Genomic DNA, 26,967 nt, shown 5'->3' with positions numbered 1-26,967 from the left:
GGCGCCGTGCAGGTGAGCGCCACAATCAGGACTGCATACGACCGAGGCACACAGGGCCAACACCCGGCATCATGGTGTGGGGAGCGATCTCCTACACTGGCCGTACACCACTGGTGATCGTCGAGGGGACACTGAATAGTGCACGGTACATCCAAACCGTCATCGAACCCATTGTTCTACCATTCCTAGACCGGCAAGGGAACTTGCTGTTCCAACAGGACAATGCACGTCCGCATGTATCCCGTGCCATCCAACGTGCTCTAGAAGGTGTAAGTCAACTACCCTGGCCAGCAAGATCTCCGGATCTGTCCCCCATTGAGCATGTTTGGGACTGGATGAAGCGTCGTCTCACGCGGTCTGCACGTCCAGCACGAACGCTGGTCCAACTGAGGCGCCAGGTGGAAATGGCATGGCAAGCCGTTCCACAGGACTACATCCAGCATCTCTACGATCGTCTCCATGGGAGAATAGCAGCCTGCATTGCTGCGAAAGGTGGATATACACTGTACTAGTGCCGACATTGTGCATGCTCTGTTGCCTGTGTCTATGTGCCTGTGGTTCTGTCAGTGTGATCATGTGATGTATCTGACCCCAGGAATGTGTCAATAAAGTTTCCCCTTCCTGGGACAATGAATTCATGGTGTTCTTATTTCAATTTCCAGGAGTGTAGTTTAAAGTTATTGTTGTCATTAAAATAAACTTTACTTTGAAAACATTTTTATAAATATATAGAAGGCGCCATTTATTGAAAATCTGTTTAATTAGCATGCACAACAGCAGTTGCAGTTGTTTAGATTCCTTATCCAAGTGTTGGGGTTTGGGTTGTTTGGGGAAGGAGACCAGACAGCGAGGTCATCGGTCTCATCAGATTAGGGAAGGATGGGGAAGGAAGTCGGCCGTGCCCTTTCCAAGGAACCATCTCGGCATTTGCCTGGAGCGATTTAGGGAAATCACGGAAAACCTAACGCAGGATGGCCGGACGCGGGATTGAACCGTCGTCCTCCCGAATTTATCCAAGTGTGTTTATCACACTATTTCAGTCATACATGCCATCTATTGACAAAATAATTTTACTATTATACACAACAGTGGTTGGAGCTGTTTACGTCCTTAATCAAGCACTGCGTACTGCAGGAATGAACTGAGTCACATCATCTCAGGTAAGTACTATTTACTTTTGTAATTTAATTTATTTTACTTTTAATTCATCATTATAGCATTTGCAACACAACATTATACTTCTCATAACAAAACAGCAACTTATGAGAAGCTAAACAAAGAACAGAAGGCATCAGGCAATGAAGTAAGAAATAAGGTTCTCAATTGGTATTTCATCGACAGAGCAGGAGGTTCTGGTAAACCTTTTATTTGTAGAACTTTGTGTTAGACAATTGAAAATCCACGATGGAATCTCTGTATCACATTGTAAGAGGTGAAAATGAGATTGTTTAACTGTTGCATGGGCAGGTACTGCTGTAAGTATCCTACTAGAGGGACACATACCATATTCAGTTTTCAGGTTACCTGTTCCCATCTTGAACACATCAGTTTCATAGATCTACATTCGCAGCAAGGATGCACAACTTCTCTGTGATTCTGATCTCATCATTTGGGACAAAGCCTCAGGGGTTCCCAAAGACATGCTAAGAGTTGCCGATAAACTTTCAAGGGACACTGTGCATATTATTGCCCCTTATGGATGCAAAATAATTCTGTGTTATGGAGATTTCTGTCAAATATTACCCATTTCTAGACATTCCTACAGACAGCCATAGTTGAAACTACAGTTAATCAATCACTCTTATGGTCTCATGTTAAAATTCATAAGTTGACACAAAATATGAGGGCAAATGTTGGACCTATTTTCACTGAGTGGTTACTTTTTGTGAAGGTGAGAAATTATTGTTTTTTGTTGGAAAAACAAACTAATGCTACATACTCTGGTTCACAAAGGGATATTACAACTTAATATCTTCTGGTGAATAACAGCTTTCCTCTATTAATAAATGCTTAACTTTATTCTTTAAAGCATTTAAAATAGTTCTCTTGAGATCAAATGGAAGTCTGTCATAAAATATGGTTCCTATTGTATGTTTATTATGGTCTGCAGCCTTTGGTTTTTATTTGGAATTCTCTGAAAGTTTTCCCTTCCCAGTGTATTGTACCTATGTACATTACTGCTTGTTACATTATAGTCTGGATTTTGTTTTACAAATATTATTGCCTGCAGGATGTACATAGAGTAGATGGTTAGTACATTATACTTTCTCAAGATTTCTCTACAACGCTCACCTCTGTTTACTGTAGCTGCCACTCTTACTGTCTTGTGTTTGTAGTCTGAAGAGCCTGTCTGTATAGACAAGTGGTGCTCCATCCCATATCTCAATAGCATACTGAAGATGTGGATGTATCACCCGAAGTATATTTGTCTCATGCTATCATGGTCCAGGAGGGTGAGGCCCGTTTAGTAGGTACACATTTGTACTGATTTTCTTACAAATGTGCTCTCTATGTTCTTTCCATGACAGGTGTTCATCAACAACTATATGCAAAAAATAGTGTTTGTTTGTGTAGCTAAGGAACAATGCAGGTCTAAACTATTTATGTTCTGATTACAGTTAAGCACAAATCACATTCTCACTGTCTTCTCTTTAGTTATGAGTAAATCATCTGCAGTAAGACAACTGGACAGAAAATTACAATTGATTTCATTATGGTTCATAGTAGTTTGATTATCATGGCAACAGCTGACAAATGATATATCATCAGCATAGCTTAGAACCTTGAAGTTTTGGGGTTCAATTACATAGATAATGTACACAGGAAACAGAAAAGCCCCGAATACTCTTCCTTGGGGCACAACACATTGCACTGAAGTATATTGTGGGTTGATTTGGTCGTTACCAACTGTTCATTCCTTTTATAAGTTAGCGTGACACACAGGTCAGTAGTTATAAGGCTACCCCTCATAACCCATATGCTTCTAATTTATGCAATAAAATTGTATGGTTATCAGTAACAAATTATTCACTTATATCCAGGAAGGGCCTGTTACCTCATCTCCTTCATCTAGTTTGTTTAATATTTGATGTATAAAAATGGCTACTGCTGAAACTGTTACAGTAGATCTTCCTTTCCTAAAACCATATTGTAGATTGTTAAATAGATTATGTTTGATGAAATATGCCTGAAGTTGATTTAATATTACTTTCTCTAATAATTTTCCATGCTCTTAATTTATTCCCTTTTCATATACTAGTAGGATTTCTGTGATTTTCAAAAGATCAGGGAATTTTTCATGATAGAGAGAGATACTTATTAGATGTGTCAGAGGATTCAATAATTCTACTCTAGATTCCTATAGCAGCTCAGGTGAAATATCATCTCAACTAAAAGACATTTTAGCTTGAAGTTCTGAAATGACTGCTAGGAGGTCCCTCTCAGTAATGCCATACATGAAAAAAAACACTAGCTAGTTTTGAAACATTAGTAATGCTAGTTTTATTACCACCACCATTCAATCCCACAGAAATCAATGAAGAAAATGTTTTGCAGTTGTATCTAACAGCGATTACATATCCACAAAATGTTGACTGTACAATAGTTCATAAAGGATATATCATTTCCAATTTGCTAGCTGGAGAGCCAAAGGCCTACCTCAGTTATGATTCTGTCCAAGTTGAAGAAATAAACAATATTCAGTTGCATGCCATAAAATTCTTGAACTCTATAAATCCATTCAGTTTACCACCTCATCTAATGATTTTACAAAAAAATGATATTAGCATGTTAATTAGAAATATTGATGCTAATCAGGGATTAATTAATTATGCAAAATTAGGTAACTTCTTAGGAGAGTATGTCATCACTGCTAAATTCATTGACTCCAATAAAAATGTGGTCATGTCCTGCATTAGCCACACACTTTCTGATCCAACCATGTGCTTCCAAATGATAAGAAAACACTTCCCAATGATATTTGCCTTCAGGAATGACCATTAAAGAAGTACAAGGTCAGATGCTTCAAACAGCAGGATTGTATTTATCAGAAAATGTTTCTTCACCTAGACAGTTATATGTGGTTTATTCATGAATTCACAGTCAGTGACATTTATGTTTGTGCTAAAGACACATTCAGCCAAAAAGTATAACATGATCATATTATAACTGCTAATGTAGTTTTCAAAGAAGCCAAAAAGTATAACATGATCATATTATAACTGCTAATGTAGTTTTCAAAGAAGTTTTGTAAAATAAACAAGTTTTGAACAATAAAATTAATGGGGCAAAGACTATACAAATTTTTTTACAAGAGACAAACAATTGTTACTATTATTCAGAATATAATACTTTTAACAATAAATACTTGCATTCACTTATTTCTCAACTACTATACTATATCAGGATAAGTGTGTGAACTATTCACAAAGGTCAACTAATATCCCACATCCAATTTGTAGTATTTCTGGTAGCAATTGTTGTAACTTTAACTTCAACATTTTAATGAGACAGTTGGTACCCATAGCAGTTGCTCATATCTGCCACAGCTATTACACCAGATAAACCACCGTATAGTGTGTGACTGCATGTGTATTATACTTTCTTGTCAATCCTGCCTCCCCCCCCCCCTTCCTTCTCACCAGCCCCACCTTGACCCATCCTGCTTGGTTTGTTTGATTTTACCACTTTAACACGACAGAGTGGAACAACACTTAATATATGTACTTTCAGGTCAACCAGTAATTTTTCTGTAACTAAAATATTAGACAGAAACACTGCTAAGAAATAAATTGCAATACTTTTCATGTATAAATTGTAGTATATCCTGGACTATGATTTTGAAAATGGATTACCATTAATGAGCTGTAATATCGGATGCAGAACTAAAACTTTAAATTATAAATTAATCATTTTATCATTTCAATAACGTAAAATAATACTTATGAATATTGTGTGTCTATTAAGAAAAAGTGACAGTGAGCACACAAATGCAGTCTTTGTAGAACCATACAGTATTATTTCAGTCTTTGCCATGTTCAGTTTTGATTTTTCAAGTCCTTACAATGTTTGTGAAGATTGGTGTAATTTTGGTTTTTATCACTATATTGGACATCAAAATGGATGCCTTGCATACACGAATTTGTAGTTAGAGTTATACCTTCATGTTCCGATATGCAGAAAACATTCTCAGCTATGAAAGTTACATCTATGGCAGAGTATGAACAATGAGTTACCTCACAACATAAATGGACTAAACTAAAAGTTAAGTTAAATTCAAGTAAATCCAAAACTTATGTTGACTATTACTTTAAAAATCTACTAATTCCTTGTGTCAACTACAAATTGGCATATTTTGGTTAATTTGGAGATATAAACTGTTGTAACATGATGGTTGTTCAGTGAGATATATGGGAGGAAGTAGTATGTTTAATGCTTTTTGAAACATCAATTTTCAGAATTTTACCAGAAGACTCTGTGATGTAAAATGTCTCTCTCCATGTATGTGTGTCAGGAGTGGTCAAGTATCTCTGCAACACCTTAACACTGGTTAAATAAATTCTTGACGAAAATGTGTAGATCTTCATCAAATTTTTTCTAGTAACACAATCTGATAAGGGTCTGAGATTTATGAGCAATAATCATGTATCAACTGGGCAAGGATTTAGTAAACAATCACATCCACAGATGAATTATAGTCTCTTACAATTCTTCCAATCACTTTGGTGTCTACCAACTAAATAAGTTTTGTGAGATCTTTAAACTATAAATCACTATGGAAGCATACTCACTAGATATTTAATAGTTGTGATTCACCACTAATAGTGAAACAAATTATGTTTGGGATGATGTGTCACTCCCTATAACCAGCACAATATTGCTGTACATTTTCCTGCCTTTCACAAAAGTATTTATTTATTTTTAAAATTTTTAAAATTTTTTAAATTTATTTATTTATCCATCTGTAGACAATAAATATAGTATGGATGTTGTCCACAAGTACATGTAAATTTATGGATAACAATTTATGGAAAAGGAACATCCAAATTTTACATTAAGTAGTTCAAAGATAACACATACAAAATAGATCAAAAAAATGTTCCAAGAATAATACTTGGTCATACAAGACACAGTAATACAACTTTTTATACATGTATACTAACAGTATTGTAACTGCATAGTCTGTTTGCCATAAGGCTTTACTTTTGTCTTCCATAAACAAGAAGCCCTTATATTCACTACAATAATTCAGTAAAGATTTTACCACACTCAACAGCTGTTCATCAGATATACAAAATTAACAGAAACTTTAGAGGATGAAAGACAGTACTTTCAGTTTTGCCTTAATACAAGCATTATCACAATTATTTATCGGCCTAAATAGTCATTTACCGAGTGAAAACCTTGTTCAAGTAGAAATTTTTAAAATACTACTTTAAATCTTTTTTAATCTTTTAACTTTCTGGTGTTAGCTGACAGTATGTTGTAGAGTTTTGTACCAATAGGGCTCACATGCCTTTGTTTGTGTGTCTTTTTGTTTTTTTTTTTTTTTCACTAAGTATGGAGTGGCTTGCAATTTCAGGTATTGTAGTTATGAAAGTTGGCATTTCTCTGAAAATCTGCAAGGTTGGCCCTAACATATGAAACACATTTGTATGTATGTATAAGGAATGTATTGTTAGAACTTTAACTTGTTGAATACGGGTTTGCATTGTGTCTGTGGATGACTGTGTGTTATTATTTGGATAGCCATCTTCTGTAACAGAAAGATTTGTTTTAGATAGCAAGTTGTGGAACCCCAAAATATTATTCCGTATGCTGCAAGAGACTGAAAATAGCCAAAATATGCCATCCTGGCACCCTCTGCAGTACAAACAGTTGTAATAATTCTAAGTTCAAAACAGGCTTAGTTAAGTTTCTGCACAAGTTTCATTACATGGTCATTAAAATTAAGATTTTCATCTACATCAATCCTCAGAAATTTCATTCATACCACTCTCTCTATGGCCTTGTCAACCAACAACAGATCAAGATTTACATTTTGATGTATTTTCTTAAACTGCATATAATTTGCTTTATATGTATTTAATGTCAACCGGATTGCATTGACCCAAGTGTGGGCATTCTTTACGACTTGATCAGTAGTTGTTTGCAGCAATTGCTTTGGTGCACCTATTATCACACTAGTGTCATCTGTGAATAGTATGGTCTTTGCTGCTCCATCTGAGGTGCAAATTTCATTTATGTAGACCAGGAACAATAAGGAACCTAGAATACTGCCTTGTGGCGCTCCTATTTCCACTTCTTTTGGATCTGATACTAAATTTATTTTGTGGTTGGTGGAGTCCTACAATCCATGTTCTGTTTTGTAGGTATGATTCAAACCACTTTTTCCCTGTCCCATGAATACCTAATGCTTCCAGTTTTTTTCTAAAAGAATGCCATGATTTACAGTGTCAAATGCTTTGGAGGGATCTAAATTTATTCCTATTACACAATTGTCTTTTTCTAGATTTTTGATTATTTGATCAGTGTAGCACATTACTGCTGTCTCTGTATTTTTACCTACCTGAAAGCCATACTGATTTCTATTTAGTAACTTACGATTATTTAGATATTTGCTGATTCTGTGCATCATTAATTTTTCTATTGTTTTTGAAAATGTCGGAAAGTGGGATACTGGCCAATAGTTTCCTACCTTACGCTTGTCCCTGCTTTTGAAGAATGGCTTCACTTTTGACATTTACATCCTTTCCAGAACCATGCAGTATATCAAATCAGAATTTAAAAGCAGTGCGTTCAATTAACAATATAAATATTGCAAACTTTAGGGAAAGCCTACAGCAGCTAGACTGGGATGAAGTGTATAAGGAACCCAATGCAAACTTGAAATATAACTTATTTCACGATACATTTTTAAGGGTATTTGAAAATTGTTTTCCCAAGAAAATAGTTAAACATAATTCCAAGAAAACACATAAAAAACCTTGGCTAACTAAAGGAATAAGAATATCTTGCAACCGTAAAAGAGAACTGTATCTAACAGCAAGAGGGAGTACTAACCCTGAAATTGTTCAATATTATAAAAACTATTGTGCGGTACTAAGAAAAGTTGTTAAAAAGTCCAGAAGCATGTGTATCATGTCTGAGATCAGTAACTCTGATAATAAAGTTAAAGCAATTTGGAATATTATTGAAAGGGAAACAGGGCAACCAAGAGCACAGGAAGACTTTAGTGCCATATAACTGAATGACAAGTGTACTAACAAACAATCAGAAATTGAAAATATTTTCAATAATCATTTTTTAAATGTTGTGGAGAAAATAGGATCTAGATCTTCACTAGAAGAGGCAAGGCTACTAATAGACGAGGCCATACCTGTGCAGTTTGAAACAACTGTATTTCCACCAACCTCTCCCTCTGAAATCAGTAAAATAATAAACTAACTGAAAAGTAAAAGCTCTTACGGAATTGATGGCATTTCCAGCAAGGTACTTAAAGCTTGTTCCCCACAGATAAGTAGGATTCTCAGCCACGTATGTAATAGCTCTTTGGAGCAGGATGTTTTCCCCGATAGATTGAAATATGCCATTGTAAAACTATTGCAGAAAAAGGGGGATACGTCGGATGTCAACAACTACCGCCCAATCTCTCTTCTGACAGCTCTATCAAATATTTTTGAGAAAGTAATGTATTCAAGAGTAGCCTCCCATATTTGTAAAAATAAAGTACTAACAAAATGTCAATTTGGTTTTCAGAAAGGCTTTTCAACAGAAAATGCTATATACACTTTCACTGATCAAATATTAAATGCTCTGAATAACCGGACATCACCCATTGGTATTTTTTGTGATCTCTCAAAGGCCTTTGATTGTGTAAATCATGGAATTCTATTAGATAAGCTACATCATTATGGTTTGAGGGGGGCAGTGCATAAATGGTTTAATTCATACTTAACTGGAAGAATGCAGAAAGTTGAAATAAGTGGTTCATGTAATGTTAAAACAACAGCTGATTCCTCAAACTGGGGGGCTATCAAGTACGGGGTCCCACAGGGTTCGGTCTTAGGTCCTTTACTGTTCTTTATATACATTAATGACTTACTATTCCACATTGATGAAGATGCAAAGTTAGTTCTTTTTGCTGATGATACAAGTATAGTAATAACATCCAAAAACCAAGAACTAAGTGATGTAATTGTAAATGATGTTTTCCACAAAATTATTAAGTGGTTCTCAGCAAACGGCCTCTCTTTAAATTTTGATAAAACACAGTATACACAGTTCCGTACAGTAAATGGCACAACTCCAGTAATAAATATGGACTTTGAACAGAAGTCTGTAGCTAAGGTAGACTCTCTTTAAATTTTGATAAAACACAGTATATACAGTTCCATACAGTAAATGGCACAACTCCAGTAATAAATATAGACTTTGAACAGAAGTCTGTAGCTAAGGTAGAATTTTCAAAATTTTTAGGTGTGTCCATTGATGAGAGATTAAACTGGAAGCAACACATTGATGGTCTGCTGAAACGTCTGAGTTCAGATACGTATGCTGTTAGGGTTATTGCAAATTTGGGTGATAAGAATCTCAATAAATTAGCTTACTATGCCCACTTTCATTCACTGCTTTCGTATGGCATCATATTCTGGAGTAATTCATCGTTGAGTAGAAAAGTATTCATTGCTCAAAAACGTGTAATCAGAATAATTGCTGGAGCCCACCCACGGTCATCCTGCAGACATATATTAAAGGATCTAGGGATCCTCACAGTATATATATTCACTTATGAAATTTGTTGTTAATAATCCAACCCAGTTCAAAAGTAATAGCAGTGTGCATAGCTATAACACCAGGAGAAAGGATGATCTTCACTATGCAGGGTTAAATCTGACTTTGGCACAGAAAGGGGTAAATTATGCTGCCACAAAAGTCTTTGGTCACCTACCAAACAGCATCAAAAGCCTGATAGATAGCCAAACAACATTTAAAAATAAATTAAAAGAATTTCTAGAAGACAACTCCTCCTACCCATTGGCTGAATTTTTAGATATAAATTAAGGAGGGGGAGGGGGGGAAGAAAACTAACTTAAACATTAGTGTCATGCAATATTTTATGTAATGTAATATCTTGTACAGACATCTTTTATTAACCTGACAAGTTCCACATCATTACGAAGTGTTGTATTCATGATCTATGGAACAAGTATTAATCTAATCTAACCTAATCTAATCTAATCTAATCTAATCTACTCCCTCACTAAATGATTAGTTGGAAAAGTATGCCAAGGGCCTTGTGATTTGTGCAGCTGTCATTGTTATGACATAAGCCAGCACCTCGTCTACTCCTGCTAATATTTTAGGTTTTAGGCTTTTTAGTACTTTGAACACTTCATGTTCGTCTGCTGGATCTATCTTCATGCTACAAGCAGCTTTTGGAAATTCAGGTTTTTCATGGTTTGTAAATTTTGAGCTTAATGACATCATTGCATTTATGAAATAATTGTTGATGTAATGCGGCAAATTTTGTTTTTTAGTATTGACGTTATCTGTGTTTTTGAGAATGATATCCAGGTCTTCGCATCTCTTTCCTGTTTCAGTCTTCACAACAGCCCATATGGCTTCTGATTTGTTGTCAGACTGTCTTATTAAGTTGTGATAACTCAAAAATTTTGCCTTGGAAATTAGTTTTTGATATACCCTCTTGTAATTCTTAACATATTCTATGAACTGTGGAACCACAGATGTCTTCAATTTTGAATTTAGTCTCTTTAGAGTTCCACAAGAAGTTTTGATGCCAGATGTGATGCAAGAACTTGGCCTTGTATTGTGATGTGATTGTTGTCACCTTCTTTGCAAAGCACATTTCGAAATATCCCATGAAAACTGAAGAAAAGGTGTTACATGTATCATTCATATTTGTTAGGGACAGTACTTCTGCCCAGGACTGGCTAGTAAGGATATTTGTTAATTCTACACAGTTTTCAGTGGAAAATTTTCTTTTATACTTGAAGTACACTTACTTTTCTTGCAGTGGCAATGAAGGAATTTTGAGGAAAGAGCATTATGGTCTGATAATGCCAAATCAGCATTTGTTACTTCTACTTCTGCAGATCGTAAATTTGAAAATGTATTGTCTATAAGACTTTTAGTATTATACATTATTCTTGTGGGTTCATGTAGGTGTAGAAACAGATTGAAACTACATAATAGATTTAGGAATTGATTTTCTAACTTACTTTCATTTGTAAGATTTATGTTGAAATCCCCACAGACAACTAAGATGGCTCTTTCAGTAAAAAGAATGTTAAGCAATGTTTCTAATTGATTGATGAATATGTCTGTATCCCCAGTAGATGGTCAGTATATTGCTATGACTACAACTTTTCCCTTTATTTCATACAACTGTACACCTGGCGCTTCAAAATGATTTTCCACACTCAATTATTCAGCTTCACAATTTCTTTTGTACCTGATACTTGATTTAGTAAGGAAAGATAAATCTCTGTTTTTGGCATTTTATCTACAATACTGACTTGCCAACTTATATGGATAAATATTAATGATAATTAATGCTGGCGAGAGGGCACTAGCAGTGTGTTGCTTGTGGATGCGACTCTGGCCTCTCTTGCAACAGGCACACTTGATCCAGTGTCTACTAATTGATCTTCACACTTCATCTCTGCCGACCGGTGTGCTGGTGACAGCTTTTGCCAGCAAATACACCGTGATACATTATCACAGATAACATGCTACATATTCTAGGTTATATCTATGACAATACATTTTCTATACTGTGCTGTAATCTGTGATGCAAAACAGCTATTTTTAACAGTAAGTCGATAACTGTATAATTTTCAATCATATCAAATAATACTTTTAATTATTGTGAAGCTATTTAAAATGTATTGGTAGAGTCAGTCCAGTAGTAGTTAACCATTGTCAAGTATATTTGTGGTTTTCAGTCTGTAGAAATTTTGTGAAGACTGGTATAATTTTACATTTTATTAACATCAAAGTGTAGGCTTTGCATGCATCAGTTTTGTAGTTAGAGCATTTTTTTGAGATAAAAATGCTCTCTGCTAACACATTTACATCAGCAGTGAAGTATATATGATGAGTTACCACCCACAAACTTTGGACAGAGATGGAAGTTAAGTTAAATTCAAGTAAATATAAAACCTACATTGACTATTATTCTTAAAAAGCTGCTAAATCCTTATGTCAAAAGCACACTGGCATATTTCTGTAAATTTGAAAATACAACTCAGGATTGTTAGGTATGATGGAGTACATTGGCTCCTACTGAAAATGTTGGACTCTTCACTCTAAGAGGTCTTCTTAAGTTTAGTCACAAAGGACAAAGGATAACTACTTTTAAAAAAATTCAATTCCACAGTATTGCAGAGCAGTGATTAGGTTGTGTGCAATTATTACATCAATATGAACAAACAACAACCAGTATTAAACAGTGGCATAGGAAGTGAATTACAGTATAATAAAAGCTTTAATTGGTCAAAGAAAAGTTGGAAGATAATGCCTAACTGTTCAAAATTAGGAGAGAATTCATGTTCTGAACACTCAATTAAGAAAATAACAGGTATAAGGCAAGAAGAAAGCAAAAATAGCGAGTTAGACAATGGACTAAAGAAACAGAGTCAACAGTTTAAAAAAAATGAACTAAGTAATGAGATGCACTGTACAATATGTGTCTTCAACAGTGAACTACATAACAGAACTTTTCAACAAAGAATTAAAAGGTGTACACTTAAATAACGGTACTTGCGATGCAGAGATAAAAGAAGATCTTAACAAACTTAAATCCATCTTTGAACTAGAGCAAATTATTTAACTGGGTAGTTAAATACTCAAGTGGCGGAAGAACACACACATAAAAGACAATTGTAACTGGCGAGCTTACAGAGCCAGTGGCTCCTTCTTCAGACAGAAGAAATGAAGGGGAAGGAAGAGGTGTGAAGCAAAAGGACTGGAGAGGTCAAGGTAAAGGGGTAAATTTCTAAAAGTCACCCTGAACTTACCATACGGGATGTGAAGGAAAGACTGATTGCTGGGGACTGCCTCAGATGAGATTTGCAAATCTGAGAGCTTAATGGTGGAAGACAGAGTAATATGAAGACAGAGATTATGGTTTAAACATCAAGCATGAGTTAATAAGAGTGAAAAACTATGTGCATTGTATGTAACAGAGGTGGGAGCGGGGTGGTAAAAAATAGACAGGAAAGAACTAGAGCAGAAACATTTATATGACTGTGTTGATGTAGTATAGACTAAAATTGTAGAAGTAAGATCAGATCTCATAAATAAAACTGATAAAACTGCAAAAAAGTGTTAAGAATATTATGAGGCAGAAAGTCAATTCTTGAAATTAGAAATAGCTCCTATGAAACAGAATCTCAAAGACAAACTTGAAACTTTCAAATATACAGCAAATAATCAAATTTATGTAATCAATACCATGTTTTTGGAAGTACAAACTACGACTACAAATGCAGATGCACACAAAATTAAGGTGCATCACATCAGTAGAAAATTTGTTGAATTACAAGACAATTTTGCTTTAAAAAGTTTTACTGTAGGTGTGTGGACCAATGTACCTACTAAAAGTGTTCCTGGAGACAATAAATTACACCCCATTACACAGGGTCATATATAAAGAATAACAGTGGAGGATACCAGATGAATAAACTTTATTTTGATATGGAATTTTGGGAAGCAGTGAACATTAATGTGTGTAATGATTGAAAAACTAGTTATATTTGCAGTAATGAGGTAGAACTGGATGCCTAAGTATTCATGAATTTCATGGTCAGTCAGATAATGAAGCATTGGATGGAGAAGAGGTAGCTGATAGTAATTCTGATGAGCTTGGAATAAATACTTTAAACAACAATGAGTGAGTAGAAGTCATGTGTAACTCTGTTGGTTCCAATGCTAATGCTCATGATTTTAATAATAATGTACTAGGGACAAAGAAATTATTTCTGTTAGTTGTAATAGGATTAATGAATTATTTGAAAATGATGATGATGATGATGTGGGTAGAGTTTGATAAATAATTAGATACTATGATTTATGTTACTATTAAAGAGAAAACACTGGAATATTGTGACTCAAGTGATATAATAATAGTAAATGAGAAAGTCAGAATGCTGATAGGAAGGTATATGAGAATCAGATTTTGCTGTTCAATATTAGTAATGTTCAGGGATAAGAAATAATATAAAAAAGAGTGTAAGCAACAAGATTTTGTGAGTTGTTGGGATAACAATAATAGTAATAACAAAATTATATCTCACTTGAAAGTAGTTTGTGAAAAGATGCAATTAATTTTGATAGTTAAGGGTGACATAGTATACCTGTTTGTGCTGTGCATCTAGAAGAGGAAGTATCTACACATAAAAATGATATTAAAAATGTCTGTTTCAAGGAAACTGAAGAAGATCTATTATATGAAGCAGATGACTGAAAATAAATGTGTGGTGCGGGGGAAACCTTACAATTTTATTCAAATTGACAACTTGGAAGGTAACTTTTTAATTGACACTAACAGTCCTATTTGTGGGATTTCTGAGAGATTAAGAGACAAAATTAAGCATAGGCAAACTTCGTGGACATGACTGTGGTAGGGGTTCGAATAAGGGAGGGGGAGGGGAGGCTATCGGAAGACATAGTAAGGTTCTAAAGAAATGTGTTACTTTCATTTAAAGTTGGTAATGTAGAAGTAACACAGAGGTGTCTAGTAATACCAAAAAAGAGTAAGAATGCCTCTTTGGGGATGGACTTGATTGTGATTTTCATTGACAAATAAAGAATTAATTTTTACTTGCCCCAAAAGTTGAATTTCTTCTCAAACAAAATTCATTATGTTTCATTGTTTAGAGAGTAATAACCAAATTATGGGGGAAGGTTGATGAACTGTATCACAATTTAGTAGAGGTAAAATTAGAGGAAACAGAAACATTAAATCATGAATAGGAGAAAGATTTGTGGGAATTCCAGTGGCAATATTATGATGCTTTTGGTGAGAAACCTGGGTGAATAAAAAATTATGTATGCAGACGAAAATTAAAAAGTCGCAAGCCATTTCTTATCAAGCCTTATGGTGTATTAATTTCAAAGAAAGAAGCTGTAGAAAAAGAATTACAAAAAGCAGAAAGTTGGCATTTTATTGAGAGGAGCTGTAGTGATTATAATATTTTACTTATTGTTGTTTCTAAGAAAGATGAGCGAGCAAGAGAAATACTTGATTCTAGTCATTTAAACAAATGTCTGGAAAGGGAGATTAACAATCCTGAAAATATTGGTGGATTACTGTACAAATGTGAACATATTACATTCATGAGCTCTCTTTGTAACTTGAATATGAGCCTGGAAAAATACACTGAAATCCTGTATGGAGATAGGTGTTATCAAAATTCTTTTGTACCTTTCAGTCTTCATGTTTTGCCTGCTGATTTTATATGTGCACTAGATTTTGTTTTGGGAAAAGCATTGCTAGCAAAATTAACCATTTATGCTGATGTACAACTGCTAGTAGAAGTTGGGAAGAGTATTTGACATTGTTATGGGAAGTGGGTGATAAATTAATAGACTGGGGGGGTATTAAAATTGGAGAAATGTAAATTTGCTGTGAGACAATTGAAATTCCTTGTCAAGAGATTTATCAAAAAGGGAATTTTGTCTGATAACAACAAAAGTTTAGCCATTGTAAAATAACCAGCACATCAAAAATTAAAATACTTCTATGGTCTATTTGCTTTTTATTGAAAATATCTGGAGACAGGCATTAAATGCTCCTTGTTTAGACAACCTTTTGAAAAAGACATTTGGGGATGGGATTATGCCTGTCAGGAACCTTTCAGTAATATAAAGAAATAGTTTTGTAGTAGCAAAATTCTGGATTGAGCAGATTTAATATTGTAATTTTGTCTCATGACTAAAAATAGTGATACATGGGTGGCAGCATATCTAGTTCAGAGAAAACTAGAAACGAGAAAGGAACCATCAATTAACAGCTTTTGCTAGCCACACATTATGAGAAAGAACAGGAAAAGAACTTTTGGCTGTCTGCTGAGCGTTTAATAAATTTAAAAATTACTTATTGGGTAGTAAAACTATTTTCCATAATGATCCTAATGGCCTGAACAATTTCCAGCAACAAAAAGGTGTATCACAGCCGAATAACTAGACTTTTTACAATAATTATATAAAGGGGACAGAGAATCTTATTGCAGGAACACTGTCTAGGCTACCAGTGGGGAGTGAATTTCAGAACGGTAGTGGATAATTGACAGGGTTTCAGAATTACATATTTGAAGGAAACTAAAGATGAAAAGGAGATAAGAAACATTAAGAAATCAAAATCATGAGCAGAACTGAAGGCTTGTAAAAAGTTATTTAAGCAAAAAGGGGGAAGAAAAAGTTGAGCACTATTATAAAGTTTATAAGAGGATATTACTTAATGAGAAACAGTCCAGGTACTGACAGCTGGAAGTTATGCTGACCAGAGCAGAATATGATTTTTTTCTTTCTTTATCCTTTTTAAGATATATTTGGTTGCTGTTGACCTTTAGGGTCTTTTAATTTAACAAAAAAAGGCTGTAGTGCTATCTCTTTGTTGCGGTTGATTTATTCTCAAGATCTGTAAAATTGGATCCTCCTATGCAAGCATCTAGTAAATGATTTCAAAAATCCTGTAAGGCTATCTTCAAAACATGGGTATTTCAAAAACAGTCATTTCCGACAATGAGGCTCAGTTTGCATAGTTCACTGGCAGTGTTCAAAAATTTATGCTTTGTTATGTGCATTCCAGAATCAATTTTTATTGTGTAACATTCACTATTAGATAATTTTCTGAGCAGGAAATCTCATCTTTCTGACTTTCTAAAATCATTATTGTAATGGTGCCATTCTTTTTATCAGTAGCACAGGGGGAGTACTGTACTGTTTATTATTGTTTTAACTTCTGAAATGCACATGAAAAGCATAGGTAAATGTATTTGATAGTTCTGTTTATTTTTGTCATGATAATATGTTATTGCAGGCAATGATTTTGGTGTTCTTTTTTCCTTTTTTCTATTCTGCATTGAAGCTGGTTTCTTGAGTATCTATATAAAATATCTGAAAATGCACCAGGTGTGCCTCACAACAGGAAAACAGCAGGTATATGTAACATTTCTCTGTACTACATGTCAGTATAAACTAATAAGTTTATTTTTGATATGAGGCTTTCCCAGCATATATGCTGCTTCCATCATTAGGTGATGCTGATGGAATGAAGTGTATGCTGCCAATTATCAGTTCAGGCTTCACTGGGCCCGTGGCCCGCTCGGTGGTGAGGGTGCATAATGCTGGAATGGTGGTGGTGAGAGTCTCAGTTGCTTTCCACCTCCCGTCCCTGCCACATCCCACAGCTGGCTGTCATGTATTGCTTTGATGGAACTTTGTACTGGCTCCTACACCTTGCTCTGTTGGAAGCAGTTTCCATCTTCATTAAATTATGAGTCACATGAATTTCAACTGCGTGTTTGGAATTGCAGTCCCAAAATTTATTGGTATTCTCAAGACTTTTGTTTGCTGGTAATTAATTTTATGTCATTTTCAATTCAGTGTTCTGTTACTACAGACTTTTTAGGCCACACTAAGTGGATGTGGCACATATAGACACTGATCATCAACTGTGTCAATTGTTTGTTCAATATAAGTTTTTCAACATTCATATGGAACTTAGTATATCCCCACTTTTTTTGAGAGCTAGGTTGTCATTCACTGTCACCATTAAAACTTGTATTTTGGCTGACAGGTGGAAAACTGGTATTATGTAGTGTTTTCACAATTGATTATTTTTGTGATAAAATGCCAGAAAACAGCATGAAAGTGGTCTTCTTACCTTCTCCTTCTGGGATTTCATCTTCCATGTCATTCTTTGGCTTGTGTGTTCCAAATCTATCTGAATCTGCCAAATGCTGTATCCATTCACGTGGAGGACACATTCCAGGTGGCACAAATCTGTGGTAAACTTTGTTCATCTGTTATGGAGTATGTCCTGTGTACTAGCGTGCTGAAGACATTCTTTATCTGTAAGGGATGGTGGCACTTGGAGGCATGGAGGTATAAATCTGTATTCATTGGTTTACAGTATACACTGTGTGCAAACAAACTGTAGGGCCTACACTGAATTAGAGTTAAGAAAATGATACTTGTCGTCCTTTTCAGTTTCCATGGTACACTATATACTTTCATCAATGGAAATCTGATGTTCTATGAAATTCTGTAGCTTGTCAGGTTCATGTGGCTAAATGACAAAAGTGTCATCATACCTAAGTATTTCTTTCAGATATGGTTTTCAGATTGTACCAATTGTTCCAGGACTTCTCTTATTTCTAATTTATGTAAATGACATCAACATTGCAATCAATGGTACTCTTATAATCATGTCCATTGGTGATGAAAATGTTGCTGTAACTGATACAAATCAAGAATTGCCAACATATGCAACTAGAGTTTTCGAATGTTTACAACATTGGTTTTAAAGGAACAAGCTGATCTTAAATATTTCAAAAAATAATTATATCCACTACAGAAAAACAAAGTCACAAAATGACCTGGACCTCAGAATAGAAAATAAAGAAATTACGGGAGTAGCTGTCAGAAAATTTGTAGGTGTCCATACAGATTAAAATTTAAGTTAAAACCCCACAACCACTACCTCACTAACAAGTTAAGTTCTGCTTGTTTTGCACTATGTGTACTTAGTAATGTGACTAGTAAACAATGTAACAGAATTGTCCACTTCGCTTACATTCACGCTGCTATTATCTATGGCCTCAATTTCCACAGTCATAATACAACAAATGTAAAAACCATCTTTACACCACAAACATGAGCTGTTAGAATAATTACTGACAGTTTAAGGATAACACCATCCAGCAATTACTAAAACCAGCTAAATATTCTACCTTTACTATTCCTCTACATACAAAAATGTAGTTAATATGAAAAGGTACGCTGACTATTTTGAAAACAACTCGGATCTGCAGTCACATAATACAAGAATGTGCAATGACATCCATGTAAAATGAGTAAATGGGTCTGTAGTGTAGGTGGAAAAAAACCACATTCATGGTACTAAATTGTACAATGAACTTCCAACACAGATAAAATAAATTACAAATTTTCTACATTTTTAAGGAATCAATATTAAAATTTCTAATGAAAAACTGCTATTATAGTGGACGTACTATATGCCATGTCAATGTCAACAGCATTTTCAGTCAAATGTTTCCTATGATCCAAATTAGAATTTTTGAACAGAAGTGTTACAACTATTATGCATTTTTATGTAAATCTAAACTAAGTATTCTGTGTGAAATATCTTTTCAATTCATTTATGTAATTAATCAAAGTTGTATGTGCAATTTTGAATGTGAGTTTGTGTATGGTTTGATGCATCTTTGTATTTGTAGGATCCTGCACATCCTTAAACATACATACGTACATGTGTGTGTGTGTGTGTGTGTGTGTGTGTGTGTTGTTTGGGGGAAGAGATCAAACAGCAAGGTCATCGGTCTCATTAGATTAAGGAAGGATGGGGAAGGAAGTCAGCTGTGCCCTTTCAAAGGAACCATCCCGGAATTTGCCTGGAGTGATTTAGGGAAACCACTGCTGACCACTGTGCCACCTCGCGCAGTCCTGTGTGTGTGTGTGTGTGTGTATTTATTTTTGTAAACTATGTTTTTTCTGATGAAATTCATGCAATGTAAATTGTCTTTGGATGAATAAGCTGCTGCTGCTACTGCTACTACTACTACTACTACTACTAATGTACTGAAAGAAACAAATTGGTGATGGTTGAGCAGTTCCCAGTGCTTTGTCCTCTAAATATTCCACGGCCAGATTTGTTGCAGCTGGTGAGAGAGGGCTACTCATGGCTATGACACCAGTTACTGGGCCCTCATGTTGTCAAGTGTACATGTCACATACAAAACTTGGGTGACTTCATCTGACAGAGTTACAACGGCAGAAGTCTAAAATTATGGTCAGCTTCAATGTTGTCTTGCTTTTCAGTCATGTTCCTTTGGAAGACTCCATAAAACTAATCAGTCGGAACTTCACTCTGAGTTGAAACCTTCTAGACATGTTCTGACATTGACTTATTTTGTTTCCAATGGACTGATGGTGTAGCCATGGGCATGCCTCTCTTGCCAGTTTTAAAAAATTTTGTTCGTGGAATTCTTTGAGGACATAGCACCAAAACCTGCTGAGCTAAAACCTCTTTTTCTTTTCTTTTTTTTAGTATGTTGACAACAATTGTCATTTAGCAATATGGACTCAAACAAATACAAAATTTCTTAGAATATCTGAATTCCAGCCTTGAAAACATCCAGTTTACAATGGACGTAGAAAGAGATGACAAACTTCCTTTTCTCAATGTTCTAGTTGAGCATAGTCCCAAAAGCTCATTTTCCCACAGTGTACATCATAAGCCGATGCATACACATGCGTATCTCCATGCTTCCAGATGCCACCATCCCTTGCAGAAGAACAGCATGCTCAACACACTAATATACAAGGCATGTTCCATCTCAAATGAACAAAGTTTGACGGTTGAGCTGTGGTACTTAGAATTCCTCTTCCACTAGAATGGGTGCAATAACCAACAGATTCAGATAGATCTGCAATGAAAAGTTCCAAGAATGGCATGGAAGATGGGGTGCAATAACCAACAGATTCAGATAGATCTGCAATGAAAAGTTCCAAGAATGGCATGGAAGATGGAAACACTGCTTTCGGATTGTTTGCTGGCTACATGTCATCAAAAATTAGTAGACTACTATGAAAACACTGCACTGACTAAGTTCTATAGGAATGCAAAAGAACTTATATAGGACAAACAATCCACAGAACTGAAGATCAATATGTAAAAAATGAGTGCCCACCTGCTTACTGCAGCCCTACAAGTCTGCAATAGCATTTAAAATGGACATAAAATGAATGATCAGCAAATGAAAGTCCTGGCTACCAGCGATAAATTTTAGGACTACATTGTCAAAAAGGCAATTGAAATTCATATGTCATATATTTAAACCACAGTGACAATGGCTTCGAACTGAGTAAGGCATTGAAGCCAATAGTAAGCTCCGTAGAAGCAAAACAAGACATCCAGGGGTAAGCTGTTACAGAGAAAGCAGGTGAAAGGCAACTGAGACTCTTCCCCCTACCATCACAGCCTCACACACCCCCACCACTAAGCACGCTGCAGGGCCCGTGAGGTTTTAACTCTGGAAGGGCAGGCTTAATTACTGCATGCCCACAGCAAACACTTCATACCATCAGCACCACCTAATGATGGCTGAATGGTTGTCCACAAACTTTTGATGACTGGATCTGGGAGTACAGTTGGGAATGATGGAAGCAAGTTTATTTTTACTTATCCTATTGTAACAAAGTGCACATGGCATACAAACTTAATTACAGTTATTTAAAACATAAATTCTCTGGTTGCACAGGTCCTCTTTTGCTTCATTTTGATTCACATTACAACATATTATACATCTAAAATCATGCTTAGTAATAAAAATATAAAAAATCATTCCACAGTACAGAAAACCAATGTTGGATCAACTCATTTATTTCATTTTACATGGATAATCTGATAGCTTTCTTTCAGGATGAGGTCCACATGAGCATAATTAATCTGTGATAGTGTGGTGCCCAAGGTTTGCCTATGTGACTTGAAAATAGCTTTAGGGCTACTTGCACAGACAGGAAAGAAGACATCCATAAGTGAGATGCCACAGTCAATAAATTCTTGGAAGACAAAATATGGAAACAAAAAGTAATAAACAATAAACTGTTGACGTAACTCCACCAAAGCCGGTCCCAAGCTCGGTTGAGAAAGGATGAGGGGGGGGGGGGGGGGGGGAGTAACATCTCGTTAAAAAACTTGGTTCACGTGGCCCGGGTGATAGTACGTCATGAGGGCCCCTTGCCAGGGTGAAGACCTCAATGGCAGCAAAGGCGGAGAAGATGGACTTTTATACAGTGGAAGTGGCGGAAGAGGCAGCCTCTTGTCCAAGGCCAAAATGGACAGAGGGCACAACGGTTCCACATGTTAGTGGCAGCACCCCGACAGCATCTGTTCCACATGTTAGTGGCAGCTGAATAAGTAATATTCCAGGCTAACAACATAGTCTTACTTTGGGAATTCAGGGATGACTTTGGATTCCCTACTCTTTACAATTTACAGCTTCAAGTCCCAAAATGGAAAGTTCGCACAATGGATGCTCTACCCCAGGTGGTAACTCTGATGAGGAATCCACCATTACATCATGTAATGCAATGGGATCTAGGATTCTGGGGAGTCCCAACATTTGCGGTAAAGAAGAGATGTACTATGCTGAAAAGCCTTCCAAGTTCCAGTTCAAGAAGAAGTACTACTTTGGAACATTAAATGTAAATTCTCGTCTGAATATTTTGGAAACAAAAGGAATTAGTATTATTTCTGCAGAAGAACAATATACAAGTTATAGCAGTCCAGGAAACACGATTCTTAGATGAGAATGTAGTTGATACACAACATTATAGAACATATAAAGGGAAACCAGCAGTGAGAATAATGGAAAACATGCTCATGTTTGGAACAGCATTTTATGTAAAAAAAAAAAAAAAAAAAAAAAAAAATCATAGACAGTTTAACAGAATTTAGATTGAATTCAGAGAGAATATCCATGTTAACAATAAAGTGCAAGAATTAAAGTTAAACCCTCATAAACTGCCATGCATCTATAAATGCTGACAACAGCAGAAGTCTGGAGAAAGTAAATCAATTCTGGGATCTTTAAGAATCTGAAATTTCTATCATACCTAAAAAGAATGTTAAAACACTTCTTGGTGACTTCAATGCACAAACTGGGAGGGAAAAGAAATTTAGGACTATTGTAGGTGAATATCCAGCACACTCAAGAACAAACAGAAATGGTGAAAGATTGATTAATATGTGTAAAATGTTCCAGTTAAAACTCATGTCCACACATTTCTGCAAACTACCAAGAAAGCCAAAAATTGGAGACATCCAAATCCAAACCTATCAGAAATTTCAAATGGATCACATAGCTATATCGAAAAGTTATATCACGGAAATTATGAATGTTAAAATAGTCAGAAATGGGGAATTCAGTTCATAGCATTATCTCTCTGAGATTAAAATAAAATTTCTCCCAGCTAAAACAAAAAAAAGGTGACCAAGAAAGTGATCAGATACAACACCATTAGAGCTAATATTACAAAATAAAATACAGAAAAATTTAGAGAAGAAATTGAGACAAGTAAAGAAGGTGATTGGCATGAACTCCAGATGCAAATAACTGAAGCAGAAGAGAAAACTTTAGGATTGGCCAAGAATAACAAGAAGACATGGTGGAATGAGGAGTGTGAAGAAGCACTAACACAAAGAGCTCAAAAACTGAGAAAATGGAGATGTTCGAAAAAAGAAGAAGACCTCAAACAATTCATACAACAAAGAAAAGAAACATAAAAAATAAACTGATAAATCAAAAGAAACTTTGAGAATTCTCAGCTTATTGAAATAGAAGAAAATTTCACCAAACATAATACTAGAAATTTTTACCAAACTTTTAAACACATACTTGAAGGATATCATGCACCAAGCATTAGTTTCAAAGATGAAAATGGGATGAAAAAAAAAGATGAAATTGTAGTAGAAATGCTTTGAAAAGCTGTTAAACTGTGCAGTTCCAACAGATAAATTAGAATTTCCAGTGACACCTCAAAATCTAGAGGAAGATTTCCCACCTAGAGAGTTAGAAATTCATGAAGCCATAAAACATAAAAAAATAAAAATAAAAAAGGCGGTGAAGACTACATTACAGCAGAATTATTGAAGTGGTCACAACCAAAAATCATAATGGATCTACAGCTGCTTTTTGAGAACATTTTGAAAAATAAAAAGATTCCAATTGAATGGAAAACAGAGTTATTCCACTCGCTACATAAAAAGGGAGACAAGCAAAATGTCAATAATTACATAGGTGTGTCACTTCTGCCAGTGGCATACAAAATATTATCAAAAATTCTCCTGAACAGAGTGGTAGATACTTTAGACAAACAACTGGGAGAATATCAGGGTGGTTTTCGAAAGGGAAGACCCTGTAGCAAATTTTTAACTTAAAGTCAACAATTCGCCATAGAATGTTAACCAGCAACCAAATAATAGTATCATTTATTGATTTCAAGAAAGCATTTGATTGTATAGACAGAGAGAAAATAGATAAGGTCATTAGAGAATTTGGTCTTAAATCAAAATTAGCAAATATAATTTGTGAAACACTAACAGGGTCAATATCTAAAGTCAAATTTATGAGAGAAGTATCTCAGCTATTTGAAATAAAAACTGGTGTTAGACAAGGTGATGGTTTATCACCTTTACTGTTCAATTGTGTTCTAGAAAAAATTGTAAGGATCAGGAATTCACAGCTAAAAAAATCACAACACTGAACCAATAACTTTGGAAGGAAAACAAATGGAAGTAAGGTAAACTGCTTGGCTTTTGCAGATGATTTTGCTATACTTTCAGAAAACCTGACATAAGCAGTTATTCAAATAAACCTTCTGGAAAAAATAGCAAACACAACTGGTCTCAGCTGAAAAAACAAAATTCATGACAAATATAATGCGACAAAATTCATAGAAACACAAATAGGTGAAACAGAGCAAGTAAATACATTTAAATATCTTGGAGAAACTATTCAACGGACTGGGCTAGAAAAATCTGCAATAGATTTAAGAATTAACAAAATGGAAAGAGCATGTGGTCTGACCAAAAATATTTACAACAAGAAATGTATATCTAGAAAAACAAAACTAAAACATTATACCACAGTGGTGTGACCAGAATGTTTATATGGATCTGAATGCCTAACAATGATCTATAAGATGGACAAACTAGAGGTATTGGAAAGAAGGATTATTAGAAAAATAATGGGTGCAATAAAAACTACAGATGGTTGGAAAATAAGAAGTAATGAGAAGATCTACAAAAATATAGAGAAAATATCTGAACTAATGGCCAAACGAAGATTAACCTTTTCCGGACAATTCTACCAAATGAATGGAAACAGACTAACAAAACAAATACTCCTATATTTCTGGAAGAAGAAATCGACAATAGAATGGATTACAGAAGTGAAGAACTAACTAGAAAGAAACAACATCAAAGAATCAGAAATAGCAGAAAGAAACCATTTTAAAAATAAAATACTAAATTTGGAAGGCTTTCAAAGCAGAAGAAATAAAAAATCAGGAACAATGTGGACAGAAGAAAGGAAGAGACTTCATGTAGAGAAAATGAGGAAATACTGGAAAAATAGGAAACAACACCAAAGGAAGAAGAGGAACTGAAGTTGTCAACATGATCCTAGTTGGTCAATATGACTGTAAAAAAAAAATATTTTTGACAAGTTGCAACATATGATAATCACAAGAACACAAGAATATCTTCAGTTTTATTGGTAAATTGGATCAAAATTTACCATTACTCACTATGACCACAGCTTTCAGCATATAACTGAATAGATTTCTGGAATGTGTAACCTTGCGAACATTACAGAAAAATTATACCATTTTCATATATACACCATAAAAGTAAACAAGCCCTCGCATCACTACACTAGATGAAGTATACATTTACTGATTAATTTCTTACGAAGTATAAATTCAGTTCATTAATACACGTTCCAACTAAATTACTGGTGCATACGTTTCTACAGTGCCCATTTTATTTATTTGAAGGATCTTCACAATAACACGGTACAATTTCAGGGAAAAAATTAAAAAAAAAAAAGAAGAAGAAATGGAATTTGTAGGTCACACATGATTCCCCCCCCCCCCCCTCCCCCCCCCACACACACACAGACTGATTACTGGGTAGTTATAGGAGATACTGTTAAGTACGGAAGCTAATATTCTTACCGTGAATTACATTCATAGATGCCTGTTATGAGTGGCTCATACAGACGCTTGTAGTTGTAACCCTCTTGGCTGAACAGCGTATTTTCTGGGTTATATTTAGCTCCTTCCATTGTACGCTGCCAGCAAGTACATTTTTTCTTGTCCTACAAACAAAAGAGTTGTGAAACAATAATTATTAATGTGCAGGAATGAATTTATTTACTAAAGAACAATATTTACAACAATTTATGAAATGGCAGTGTTATCACATAATAGTGTTGCACACTCCCTCACACACAGGTGGTGTAGTCGTAACAGTCCAGAGTGCAACAATATATAGCAGAAAGTTTAAGGCTGTTGAGAATAATAACTCATAACAAACTGACCTTGTTATATTTAATTTAAATGTTTTTGTGAAATGTAAAATTATAAGGGGAAGGAATGGCTACCCAGTACTTATCTCAGATGATGAATTTTTGAGTGCTGCCGCCAATTACTTCACTTTTGGAACTGTTAATTTCTTCCTCATTGTGAAAAGGTGGACACATTGAGAAGATTCTGAGGGAGGGCCACATCATTAGGACCCTAAGTTGAGATGGTTTCACCTGTTGTGTGAACAACGAGAGAGCAAGATGAATGGGGAGATGTCAGAGAATGGTAGAGGTCAAAGAAAGCACCATGCCAGCTTCAGTCTGAAGATGACAGGGTATGACATAAAGATGGATTAAAAGAGGAAATGCATAGAATGAAGAACCAGGATGCTAAAGTAAAAGTATACAGGAAAAACTACGGGGGGGGGGGGGGGGGGGGGGTTAATTAAGAAGGTGAAACAGCAATATACTAAATAATGAAATTAACCAATTGGAAAGAAAGCATAGGGGTTAGTGTTAATGGGGGTTGAGTCAGCACAGACAAGGCAGATAATATTCCTTTTTATTTTCTAAAATCTCTGTGGGAAATTGCATCCGGATGACTGAA

The 26,967-nt window shown here is 35.2% G+C and overlaps 1 protein-coding gene across 1 annotated transcript in view; it reads right to left on the bottom strand.

The window, feature by feature from the left end:
• Positions 1-26,967, bottom strand: part of LOC126213288 (histone-lysine N-methyltransferase eggless-like) — a 328,640-nt gene that overhangs the window by 22,730 nt on the left and 278,943 nt on the right. Inside the window, exon 19 of the mRNA XM_049940954.1 lies at positions 26,011-26,153. Coding sequence (XP_049796911.1) covers positions 26,011-26,153 — 143 coding nt within the window. The remainder of the gene's footprint in view (positions 1-26,010; positions 26,154-26,967) is intronic.

This window comes from Schistocerca nitens, chromosome 11, assembly GCF_023898315.1.
Source record: "Schistocerca nitens isolate TAMUIC-IGC-003100 chromosome 11, iqSchNite1.1, whole genome shotgun sequence".
Taxonomy (NCBI): domain Eukaryota; kingdom Metazoa; phylum Arthropoda; class Insecta; order Orthoptera; family Acrididae; genus Schistocerca; species Schistocerca nitens.
This window is presented reverse-complemented; position numbering and strand designations above follow the sequence as displayed.